This window comes from Nannobrachium achirus (genome assembly GCF_963921795.1).
Source record: "Nannobrachium achirus genome assembly, chromosome: 12".
Taxonomy (NCBI): domain Eukaryota; kingdom Metazoa; phylum Chordata; class Actinopteri; order Myctophiformes; family Myctophidae; genus Nannobrachium; species Nannobrachium achirus.
Genome location: NC_137832.1, coordinates 30,891,634 through 30,905,349, shown reverse-complemented (window position 1 = coordinate 30,905,349; position 13,716 = coordinate 30,891,634). Strand labels below are relative to the sequence as shown.

Sequence of the window (13,716 nt, the reverse complement as noted above, 5' to 3'; positions counted from 1 at the left end):
CCAAAAACTTTTCTGACATGACATCCAAAACATTTATTGTAACATTTTCTAGAAATCTCACCTCATATTATGCATGTGTGCTACTGCGGGCCTAAAGAGTACCCTACCGTATCAGCCTTTCTCAGACAGTTAGCCCAAAAATCCAATAGATTCTGTTGTTGTAAACCCTGCTGCTCAGGGGCCTCTGGCATCCAGCTCGGCCAACCTAGTCAATGGCTCCTGAGTACTGGGCAAATATCACAGGTTTGCCCAGACAACCAGTTTGCCCAGACAACCAAGGGCTTTGCACACTCACTGGGAATGGCTGGGGCTGTGGCCCCTGGAGGTCAGCGGCCCCTGGGCACTGGCCCTATTTGGCCTGCTCCCTAATCCACCCTTGTTAGGGAGAGTGTTTACACGACAACACTGTTTGGTATGACAACTCTGAAAGCCGCTGCCTGAGCCTGCATCTACAGTCAGAGTGTAGCCCCTTGACATTTAGACATGGAATAGAAGACCATTCTTCACAATTAAAATCTTCTAAAAGATAATGACATACTATACATTTTCCGAGAATCTGCATTTTCGCAAGAAAATAAAGCTCAGCGTGTACTCAAATGAAAGGTAATATGAAACTTTATCTTTGGGTTTCATGGTAGCAGAATAGCTGAATAGATGCAAAACAGACCTTACGAGACAGTGCTTATAGTAATTTTTAAAATTTTAGTATAGTACGTTTTTCCCCTTATCTTCTACTTAACCGTATTTAAATGTTTGTAGCCTAATCATATTGTCCTTATACTATTCATCCCAAAGATTCATATAGTTTAAGTCATGAGCAACTTATTTCTTATATTATGAAAAAACAATGACCCAACTTATTACCCATACCACAACGTACTGAAAGTTAAATAAAACCAATAAAAACAATTTTGTATAGCTTAATACGAGAATTCGGATTTATTTGACATCATTGATAACTATCTCAGTATAAGACTTACCTTATCAACAAGCCTGCAGTAATATTAACTCCCAGGTGATAAGTTATAGGCCTTTGGTGGCTAGTAGCTGTTTATATACTATGAATACTCCAAGTTAGCTACTGTACAAGAAGGAAAAGGCAGTATAAGGGACAGTGGCAACAACAGGATCCGCCTCAAAATACTGTCTGTAGAGACATTTCTATTTGTTTATTTACACAACTGACAATAAAGAGATGGGAGGGGCATCCACAAGATTCCACCTTACTTCGCATGAAACCATAGCATCCCTATTCTGGGTCTAAATAGACTCTACAAGCCTAGACATCTAGAATGCTTGTAGATCTGCTATTTTTGGCAAAGAGATTTTAAGTAGTGGTGGTGGGAGTGGTGCAGCCCTCCAGGGGGCGTACAGAGAAGTCATATTTTTTAAAGGCGCTCTTGGGGGACGGCAGTTTAATATAGCTAATATAAAATATGCAATAATAATAAAGGTTACATTTTAATTAGGTGTGGGGGCAGAAAGGGACCTGGATATTGAATAGGGGGTACTGGCACAAAAAAGGTTCAGAAACACTACTGTAGAGGGGAAAAAAGAGGGGACCACTTATAGACCCCAGAGAGACTACTGTATGTTGACCCCAGTCAGTTACATAAGTCAGTGGGTCCCAATGATGGACCACCAAATAGCCATAGCCTCTGGCCCAGCCATTGCAAAATGGCTTTTAAAATAACCAAAATTAGAGAAAATTGCCAATGTACAAGCTCACAATTGTGCTGCAATGCGTTGTGAGCTTGTAGATCTATCTGCGTCCATGTAAAAATCTTACTCTTTGATTTTCCTCTCATTTCCAATTGGCCCTTTTGGCGGGCCACGCCGCACATTCACACTGTCTTTAGGGTTTGACAAATCAATATCCTTCTTCTCCCTTTCAGCTGTACTTCTATTGTTTAGTGTTCAGTTCATTCCAACAGGTTGGTGTTGTTGATTGTGTGGCAGATAGATTTCCAGGAATGACTGCAGCTTGATGATGTTAGCGGTGGTCTTCCAGGTTTCTGGTCTAAAGAGCATCCACAATGCACAACAGAAGAATCCCTGTAAATGTATCCAAATTCCATGGAGCCAGTTTAAGAGATAAGCTCCATCAAACATATAATTTTCCGAATGTCTGTCTGTCTGAGTGAGTGTCTGAGTGAGTGTCTGTCTGTCTGTCACAGCGTTTCTCCTCAGTGGCTGGAGCAATTGATCTGAAATCGCATCACCATTAGCATATGAACACACCTGACATAACTGTGAAGCCCGTTTGTCACTTTCACAAATCGTATGCTGTATATTAGCATTTTTATGGTGTATCTACTATCTATTCTGCATCTAGCTTGAGGCACGTCTATTCTGCATCTAGCATGAGGCAAAATGTTTAACCAGCTCTGTGTGTGTGTGTGTGTGTGGTGTGTGTGTGTGTGTGTGTGTGTGTGTGTGTGTGTGTGTGTGTGTGTGTGTGTGTGTGTGTGTGTGTGTGTGTGTGTGTGTGTGTGTGTGTGTGTGTGTGTGTGTGTGTGTGTGTGCAGGCAGGCGGGTGTGTGTGCAGGCGGGTGGGCGGGCGGGCTGGGGGAGGGGGACAGTATCTCTGTAGCCATTAAACGAAACGGGTTTCTTACATTGATGCTCCTACAGTACATCATGCAAGCACCAGTTAAAGTTACTTTCCATCCCTCATATACTGTGTGCACAGTGCACATCCCATAACCCACACACTGCACATCATTTTGGAGCTCATATCTTTGAACGGGTAAGGGCTAGTGACAATATAATTTGTTATCTACTCTGAAAGCAGTCTATAGTGGCATAAAACTGTGAGCACAATAATCTGATGCGTATATACGACATAAAATGTGCTCTCTACTTCAACTTCACAGTTCTGAGAAACTCAAACAGAACATAAATCTAATCTATCTATAAATGCGACAAATCTCTGTCTACACAATCAAAAAGAGCACCAATCACAAACATTCAATCAACGACAGACCAATCCACACAAGACAGTTACAGTAGCCTACTGCACATAATTAACAACACACTGCTGCATATAATTTGGCTAAAGCAATATCAGGCCAACAAGATATATACAGCATCATGACATAACCCCATATTATGGCTCTTACACAGTCAAAAGAGAATATTGACAGTATCAGTTCCATTGTTTGCAAAACAATTTCTTTGTCTAATGCCTGGAAAAAGAGACGAGAGGACATTCAAGAATTGCACTATAGACATTTTTATTGAAAATGATCCGACACAATATAGCACAAAAAGTGCATATTATCCACTTACAACAAGAACAAATTACAGCAATAAGATTAAAAATAGAAATTTCAGAGCTTTGATTTAAGTATTCACATTTTCACAGCCTAAATAGCATCAATTAAATACTCTACTGTATAACTATCGTTTCTTCAAGAGGTCATAACAACACAACGTATCCACCCACATACACTTTTAGAAGAATACTACAGATCTGTTGTAAACTAATAGAATGACAGCAACATGTTCCTCGTCCTCCCTTTGGGTTAGGTTTATTACCAAAAACAGGATAGTTTATCTATTATATCAGATATCAATAAAATTATCGCTATTATAATTAACATGACAAATCATTTCCTTATTTATAATTATGTATCTATATATATATTCAATGGTTACACCCCGCCACTCCGACATGTCTTCATTCTGACATCAACCCTATCTCTAACCTTACCCTAAACTTAACCCCTATGGAAGTGTCGCCACTCCGACAATAAGAAGTAAATTTCGGAATGGAGCACGACACCCATATTCAATGGCTATAAGAAAAATGGCTGAGCAATTTTGTCATGTCTGATGAAATATGAAGTTCAGAGACATTGGTATATCTCCAAATGTGTGGTGTATTGCATATTAGGGAAATACACATGCAGGTTCAGAACACTTCCATTTTGAGTTGTTGCATCCAAATTTATCTTGACGGATTGGACACTGAATTGCCTGAGATATCTGAAAGACTGCTTCACTTGTCTATGGTTAGATGTTATCATTATAAATATGGTTCTCTTTCAGGCAATGTAATTTGATCACATTCAAGAAATACAAGAACCTAGGGTAGATGGCCTAGCAATAGTTTAAGAGCGGCTGTAATGGAAAGGTCCAATTGACATGTTGTACCACAAGGCAGCCTTGTGTCTGCGTCTGTGATACACTGAACCCCCTTCACTCAATGCAAGTCACATGAAATATTAAACTGTCAGCTCAGGACACTTTCCCCTTACTGAATACAGTTTCTGGTCTTAGATGTGCGAGTAAGGCACCAGCATGTACAACATTAGAAGTCTTGGTAACTAAGGCTGCACAATTTAATTGCTAAAGAAAAGTCAATCACAACATTGACAATATTGCAATTTAAAAATGTAGAGTTATTTGTTTTTTTGTTTATGTTCTTTTGCTTCTATGAGAACAACTGTATCCACGTGTCAGAATTTCTTTCCTTTGACAATATTGTGCATCCCTCTTGGTAAGAAAATGATGTCACAGGTTTAACGGTTTAACCCTAACCCCAAAACAGTGTTCATACACAAACTCAAAATACATGTGACTTCATAACATTGTCGATGGACAGTAAAAAACATGTACTGTATCTGCTTTCATACGACAAACAATTGATCACTGGCAAATGTGACTGCTAATGTGTCATGTAATGACAAAGTGGTGCATCGATGTTAATCAAATTCACAGGTTGAATAAAGTTTAGTGGCAAAAAGAAGAGAAAAATAAGTTTGAGTTCAGGCATGCTCTAGAGATGATGTAGTACAAAAATATTTTTTCATACACCAACAGTTAAAAATGGATTCAAGAAAATTATTCTCAATATTCACAATAACAGTAACTTCAATATAAAAATGTGTGAGAGAGCAATGAGATGTCAAATACAAAAGGCAAGTGTAGCACAAACCTCAAGACTAGGACAGAACATGTATAAAGTAAGACTTGCGTAGTCTTTATTGGTCCTAGCTAGGCACTTAGTTTGGATAGCATTAGCAACTCAAGCACACATACTCCTTAAAAGTACAAAATGGAGCACATCATTCTCCAAAATGTACTTTTAAAGAAAAGAGTTCAATAATAAAATAAAAATCATCTCATGGGTGCTTTGTACTGTATCAGTGCAACAGAGATCTGCCCATGGTTGGCTCAGAGGACCCACAGATCATTGTCAAAGTGCCCAGCAGCAGCTACAAATACATAACGTTTTCTACCTTACTTTTTAAAAAGGAAAGAAACGGTCAAATCCTAGTGGATAAATGCATTATTTCCCCACAGATGCAGTTCTTTTGTCCGAGATGCTCAACTTTGTTCAGTTAAAAGAAGTGATGCCCATGGAGAGCCGAGTGTATGAAAGCCTTCATTCCAATCAAAAACACTACACCAGCTTGTTTCACAAATGTGCACACAACTGTTGGTATTTAGCTGAAATTACTACCTGCACACACTTGACTGTCCATGAAATGTGTCTGGGTTAAAGCTACAGTAGACTTAGTATTATTGAACTGTCCGTAAGAACACAAAAAAAAAAGAAACTCACTGAGAACTCTCACTCCGCCTGTGTTGTTGTGTAGACTGTTCAGTCCATCTCCGCTCAATAGAAGCGCTTGCGGCTGTTCTCCTTCCAGCGGTTGTACATCATCAGGGCTATGGCTCCCAACACACACAGGCCAACGATGGAGAAGAAGCAGGTGATGAAGACCTGCACTGAATTCGTCTGTTCTTCCTCTACCACAACTGCCAGGCAAAAAGAAAAAATGTCAGAAATGTTGTGATGGAATACAGGCCTGTTTAGAAGAGTCCTCGTAAACATTTCTTTTTTTTTTTGCTGACAGAATAAGAAAAAAAAGTGAACAAATCCTGGGGGAAGATGATAATTATAACTTAAAACATTTATAACAGTTAACACTCTGTACACACTGGGGGCGTTTATTTCGTGCTATTAATTTGCATTAATTAAAACGCCTGTTCTGTCATGAGTACATCCACAGTTCCACACAGAAGGCGAATATAATGAGGCGATACTGTGTGTGATGTAATCATTATTCAAGATGAGGTTGATTTTTAACTGAGAATAAAATAATCAACCTGTATGAATGAGGCATCACCAAATGAATAGTTTGTACTAACACGTAAAGTAGGAGTCGGTGTGCAAATCACACCGACGCTTGCCTTACACTTGATATTACCTTTTTGACAGTTTAGAAATATAAAAAAACACTGCTGAGTCACAAAAATGTGTCTTTGTACCTTGGAATGGAGCCATGTTTTCAACCATGGGGATGGCGACATCCTCCTCTTCCTCCTCCTCTGGAGTCCTCTCCGCTGTCAGCTGGTATAGTTTCATGGAGATGAGGTCATGGTTATCTATGGGGAAACACATCATTCTTCAGGTCACATGATGGTGATCACCCCTGCTGACTTAAAGGACAACTTTGTTTTTTTACAACAAGGGTTCATATTTTAGATTGTAATCAGAGAAAAGAAAAGGTGAGTGTTAAAATGTTTTCATTTGCTTCGTTCTATTGTTTTATCACGTTTACCGTGCTAAAATGTGGGGCATGCGTACAAGTGGCTAAATGTCTTTTTAGACACAAAACGCAAGCAGTTTCTTTATTGCTATTTACAGTAACACTTCTAGCCCCCATAAGTCACATCCAACCATGAAAGGTTGCGTTGTTTCTTGGGAATGGGCTTATCGTGTGTAAAATGACATATTTAGCCACTTGTACGCATGCCCCCAACCACTGAAATAAGAATCTCTAAAACAATAAAAATAAGTAAATGAAATAATTTTAACACTCATCTTTTATATTCTTTAATTACAATCTAAAATATGAACCCTTGTTGTAAAAAACTAAAGTTGTCCTTTAACACTGAATTATTTTACCAGTAGAGCCCCTCCACCCCAATATGCTGTCTGGCCACGTCTTGTTTTAGCAGGCTTCATTCAAGAGAAGTCAGTTGTAAAGGTGACCATGATTAGGAAGTTCTCTAATTACAAAAAAAACAATAGACTCCTTCTATACCCGACAGGTCTCCTGTGACAGAGGAGGCACCAAAATGGTAACCAGGAGGCAGGCGCAGGCCAGAGATGTCAACACAATCCTTCCATTCCCGCTTGCCATCGATGTCCATCATTAACTGGAGGACAGAGGACAGAACAGCATGAAACACATTTACATGGTAGTACTACAGCTGGGCGATATGGACAAAATCAAATGTCACAACATTTTGGATCAAGAACCTCAATATGAATATTGTGACAATTATATTCAATAAAAAGGTTTGTTTTAACCAAAAAGAGCACAAGTTTTTGTAATTTTTTTATAGTATATAATAAGGCTCAAGTGATTAAAACCGAGATATTTTGAAAATCCCAGATGATATCTACTCTCATATCACGATATGGATATACGATCTATATATTGCCCAGCCTTACATGTACACGGAAATGGGGGAGTGTCAGAAACTCATCATGAGAGCTATTCAGTATTGACAAATCACAATTAAAACAGAAAAGAAAATGTCATGTGTCTGCAACAGGCTAAAAGTCAACTAAAAGGCTTGAAATGAGCCTGGGTGCCAGCCTGTTTGCTCCGTTCAGAGATTTGTTTTGTCTCTCCACATCAGTCTGGAAATAATTCAGTTGACTCGTATTTCAGGAAGCAAGTTGTGACGTAGGCGTCGTTGCTGATTGGATGTTGTTCCAACGAATCAGAATAGGGTTATCGTAGCAACGTCATCATAAACACACTCAGCACGCTGGTGTGTTTGACAGACATAACCAAAGACCAATCGGAAGCCACGGATGTGTGAATCCCGCTTCTATGTCCCACCTCCCCTTGGAGATAGGAGGCTTTCCAGACTGTGAGAGACAAAACAAATTGCGGAACGGAGCGAACAGGCTGGCACGCAGGCAAGCTTGAAATATGAATTCCCACCGTCAGACGGTTTCTGTAGTATCGGAGGAGGAGGAAGGTGTCGTGGTTGACGTTGCGCACAAGAGCTGGGCACCCGCCAAGCTCAGTGGTCCGTCCGTCCCGGTTGTGGTCATATAGCAGCGTTCCGTTCCCCAGCATCACAGATATATATGGAAAAACCCTCTGTGAGAGACAGAGAGACAGGATGAATGAGTGAGAATGAAAACAGAGGCAGACAAAAGGATTTGTGATGTGTAAAGGAGACGGTTAGGGAGAGTCAGAGAATTATATACAAAATAAAAGGGGAGGAAGGAATGTTAAAATTGCCATAGTATTGGATTTATTTTCGGATCTTTCATTTTTCATCTCATTCTCTGCCAAAAACTTGTTTTCATGGATTTCTTTGGTTGGCCCACAGCACAGGTTTTTCTCAAGTTAGCGACCAGCCCCATCTGGGGTAAAAAAATAATAATAGTAACACAGCGGAACCAGACGTTGAAAAACCATATCTCCATTCGCTTCCAGTTACATTTTTTCACAGAAACATATTTTTTGCCAATTCCTGGTTTGTCAAACAGTGGATTTTCAATCGGCCATAACTAGACAACCGGTGCTCGGAATAACTTTTTTCCCACTGAAGCACAGACTGACGGTCCGCGTGCGGGATCGATCGAAAAATAGAACAATATTCTGTGACTACTTGGAAAGGTAAGGAAAAACAAAACATAGCTGGCAGTGGTTAGTGGTTTGGCAGTGAATGAGTTATTAATTAATTAATTGACTAATTAATTAATTAATTAATACTAAACAGCAGGCAATGTAATTACTTCTACGGTGTTGGTTGAAGAGATAAATATTCCTCAAAATGGGTTAATATGGCACTGATGCTACCTTAGGTCCAGTGTACTTCTTCTGCATATCCAGTAGGTTTGCAAAGAAAACAAAAACAAAACAAATAGGACACAATGATACTTATTTCTCAAAATGAAGATGACCCAACTTGCTACCTAGGGAGGGAGGTGTGTGTGTGTGTGTGTGTGTGTGTGTGTGTGTGTGTGTGTGTGTGTGTGTGTGTGTGTGTGTGTGTGTGTGTGTGTAATGGGTGAAGAGTTTCACCTCATGTTTATTGTCTTCGTTTGGGTAGGTGTCCACAAAAATCCCAAGACCAGTAAACTGGTTCATGTTGCCAAACACAGGACCTGCAAAAGACAAAACCTTATATATACTGATATCAGAATAGCCTTGCTGTAGAATGCAAAGCTATTTCAACTGAAGGCTGTCTTAAACCTTCACATTATATGTATGATGTTTTAGTACAGTTATAGCTAAAGTGGTAAACCGATGATAGTGCAAAGTGTAGGAGAATTATTTTGATTACTGAATGATCGAACAGACCTTATGCAGTATCCTCAATATTTGTCATATTTAAATTTTAAAATGCATGTGCATCTTGTATGGTCATATCTGTACAAATATAAATATAGTTAATATGCCATTATAGATCGGCAACATTATGTCTGCTACCAGGGGCGAAGGGGTAGGAAAGTGGGACTGAGTTACTAAGGCCCAAGGTGAGATCTGCTATTTTTGAAAAGTCGTGAAAATATGTGCAAATCTTTGAATATTTATTTTTTAAGCGAACATTTGTAACTCAAATTTTGCTGGAACTAAATATTTTGAGATGGGGTCCATGGCCAAATTCATATCATTTTGGGGGTCCTTCACATGAAAAGGTTTGAGCATCACTGACATGGACAAATGTTCACAATTTTTCAAAAATAGCAGATCTACAAGCTCTGTGAGCTTGTATATCTGCTATTTTTCAATAGTTAACATTCATGGGGGGCCCACAGTGAATCCTTGTACCCAGGGCCCAGAATTTGGTGTGACGCCCCTGTCTGCTACCACCAGTAAATGATATCACCCCTCATGGCGCACACCTGTACAGAGGGTATATAAGAGAGTCTGTATACTTTGATAAAAGCCTATGCACTGTGATTATGCAGCTCTCCATTGTAATGCTTGGCTTGCTGGAAATACGTCCTTAGTTTTTTAGTGCAAACCTGTCTCTTTAGGAAACACTATTTTCCAACATACCTTTCAGTTTGTGTCCCTTTTTTGGTGATGAACACAATGCTAAACCAGATTCAACTCTAAAACCGGTAAGACTCCATAATAAGGTTGCATACACAAACTCTAGAAGGCAATGGTAGCCAATCAGGAGGGAATATGGGAAATGGGACAGATCCATGTTGATGACATGACTTTAGAGATGCGGTGTACCGCTTTGGGCAAAATCTTTAGGAGCAGTGTCCAAAAATGTGTTTTGCAAGAATCTGCATCATGGTGGCGCTAGAAGAGGGCCATGTGAGAAATGAGTTTGGCATGGATAGGAGCAACAGTGGCGGATATATGAGTAGGGCAAAAGTGTGACGTGTGATGGACAGACAGACTGACTGACAGCCGGTGGAGGTTTTGATAGTAACTGCGACCTGACGGTCGCAACTAAACGGATGAAACATCTGACACAACAAACTGAAAATATTGAAGAAATCGACAATAAAGACCTACCTACGTTCATGCGCTCTTTGGTGAACCAAAAAGCCATGCCATCTCCGTTAAGGTTTTTCTTCCCTTGCCCATGGATTTTAAAGTGCATCTGCAGCTCCCAGTCCCTGATGTAACAAGGCTAGAGACACAGTGATTGAAGACAAGATAGATTTAGTTTCCAGTGTCTGAAAAGTACCTATTTATCAGCTGCAGTTTGTGTTACAGTTTCAATATTGTCTGCTCATTTCTTTGAGTCATCACTTCCATATTCACACTATCCTGTGTCCTGTGTGAGGTCTCATTTCCGATTGGATAAAAATGTGTATCCTGACCTGAATGTTCTGTTTAAATAAAGAGCTGGAGGCACAGGGTGATCCTGTTAATGATCACTATACTATAGGCTAGACTATAGATACCAATAAGTACTGTCAGAATTCATATAATTTATCGGCTTTAAAGTGTCTCAGATATCAATGACTCATGTCATCAACTTCCTCTCTACTCTCTTTTCTTTATCTACCTACTGTCAATGAAGTAGACATACTAGAGTACAGTATTAGTAGACATAGTATTTTGTTGCGTAATTAAAACGTACATGACAAAATGTATAAATAATACAACTCGGTAACAGTAAAAGCACATCATTACAAAGGAGTAATTTGAGGCTATTATCCTTACTAAACACAACTAGTCAAGCTAATCTCTTATCCCATTTAGGCCTAGAATTATTGAATGCTTTAACCAGTGAAAAATAGCAGATATACAAGCTCACAGCGTGGCACCGAGTGCCGCGCTGCGAGCTTGTAGATCTGCCATTTTTGAAAAAGTCATGAAAATGTGTGCAAATCTTTGAATATATGTATTTTCAAAGCAAACGTTTGTAACTAATTTTGCTTCTGGGTGGTCCCTGGAACTAAATATTTTAAGATGGGGGTCTGTGGCCAAATATATATAATTTTGGGGGTCCTTCACATGAAAAGGTTTGAGAACCACAGACATAGTAGTCTCTCAAGAACAGACTAACTGAGCTCCAGTTAAGTGAAAACGACCTTTTCTTTGACGATGGCTGGCCAGATTGCTGACAGGTTTTTCAAAAAAATCTTAGAAGGATTCAAAAGACACTCATAGAATCGGGTCAGAATTCAAATTTTCACGATTTTTCAAAAATAGTAGATCTACAAGCTCGCAGCGCGGCACCGAATATCTGCTATTATTCAGTTGTTAAAGCAAAAAATAATGATACACAATAATGTGTACCCGTTCTGACACAGTGGTCACAGTCATGGCATAGTAATCACTTCAGAACAAGACTGTTCAAGATAAACAGCATTTTTTCCCAACCACCTCACCTACAGCCTATCCTACTGTACATGTCATGGATGAGCTTAGAGGACCAGCTGGTCTTTCTGGTAAGAGCTTGGGTGATCATGTATGAGAAGGGTTGCGCAATTACTTTTTAAAGTCAGTTTTAATGTCAGATATTCAGCTTGATTTTGTGATGACTGCAATTAAACGGATGATTTGGGGAACAGCATTCCATGTGAGTGTATGTTATGTATTTTATCAACAGAACAGTGTGTTCCACTTCAATGTGCCAATATTATTATTGGCTTGCTTATTGGTGGTGGTGGATACTAAAATCTCAACCCAAGTACAAAATACATGATTTTACTACGTCAAATGTGTTATTTACACAGGGTGTATAAATGAAAACATATTTGCCTATCTTTAGATCGTATGTCTACATTTAAACCATGATGACCCAGTCATGTCCCATGTACATTCAAATGTATTATTTAATAGACAATAAACCTAATTCTGGATGTCAATAATAGGCCTTGATGTTCTAATCTAGGTTGTAAAGGTTTGTGTTTTTAAACTTACAAAGCGGCTCCACACTGCTCCTTGCCTACTCTGTAGGTCTGGGGTTAGTCTCACATGATCAGGTGTGATCATGGCAGTGCCCAGCAAGTCCCAATGAGAAGAACTTGAGAAACCCAGGCCTACAATAAAACATAACAGTGCCACATTAAAACATAACAGTGCCGTTACACTTAAAGCAATCAATATATATATATATATATATATATATATAAATATATATATATATATATATATATATATATATATATATATATATATATATATATATATATAGCTATTTTTGTTTGTTGTAAAGATGACCTCATTATTATCATGTTACTGTTACCGTACTACTAGTGTATTAACGGTAAGCCCGTAATTGTGCAATCTCTGCCTTAAGTCAACCAAACCCTGCTCTGTGACTGTCAATATTACATATTTGCCAAGTTACCATTGAACAAGACAAGAGGACACAGGGCTCCGTTCTAAAAGCATGGATCTTGTCGCTTAAACACACTGCTGTCAGCTTAATGTTAAGTCAACTTTAATGACATTATGACGCTAGCTTCACTGGCTAGCGTTGGTTACCTTGGTATGGCTTTGTCAGCGAATACTCCCTCTTCAAGAAGTCCTCGGTTTCGAATCCGTCGTCCGCCGAGGACTGGCTGAGCATGGAACAAACAACTACAAACAAACATGTTAATTCACGAATGTTCCTAAAATTGAACATTGAATCTGAAATAAGCAAACTTCTTCGCCGACACGGTTTAGACTTGATCATGGTGGCGGCCATTTTAGCCCTCCCACTTTAAGGAGTCCCCACGCCCACATGTGTTATGAACTTGTGATTGTGTCCCGTTGCTATTGGTTTGCCTATCTACCATATGAATCATCAGCGACCTGATTTCTGTGGTTATGGCGTTAACCACTTGCATCATCATCATCCATATTCTGGGGGAATATACTGCTGACTTTTTGGTGAAGTGTTGTCAGACAAATCCAAGCTACTGCTACATTTGAGCTAAATTCTGTGATTATTTTATTTTCATACTTTTATGATTTTGGTGCACATTCACTATTATTCATTTGTCTGGTTAAGTAGTAGGCCTAGGCCAACTAAATACATTAAAACGCGCATTAATTACTTTAAAACACATGTATTTAAATTCCATGTCAAAATCTTTTCATGCCTTATATATATATATATATATATATATATATATATATATATATATAAATATATATATATATATATATTCAGAATTACAGAAATATAACACATAGGCCTAGTCTTAGAAAAGACCATTAACCCTGTAAGGCTCGGATTAATTTCTACTTGCAAAAAAAA

At 38.9% G+C, this 13,716-nt stretch overlaps 1 protein-coding gene across 2 annotated transcripts; it reads right to left on the bottom strand.

The window, feature by feature from the left end:
- Positions 1-3,256: 3,256 nt before the first annotated feature.
- Positions 3,257-13,161, bottom strand: lman2lb (lectin, mannose-binding 2-like b; the record flags this gene model as incomplete). Of its 2 annotated transcripts, XM_080738191.1 has the most annotated exons (9): positions 3,257-5,769; positions 6,283-6,399; positions 7,062-7,176; positions 7,977-8,138; positions 8,847-8,867; positions 9,072-9,154; positions 10,527-10,644; positions 12,390-12,508; positions 12,957-13,161. In XM_080738191.1, 9 exons carry the CDS (start codon positions 13,159-13,161, stop codon positions 5,627-5,629), a joined length of 1,083 nt encoding a protein of 360 aa, XP_080594317.1. In that variant the 3' UTR covers positions 3,257-5,626. The 2 variants fall into 2 exon arrangements, with proteins under 2 accessions (XP_080594317.1, XP_080594318.1); XM_080738192.1 differs by lacking the exon at positions 8,847-8,867.
- Positions 13,162-13,716: the final 555 nt, after the last annotated feature.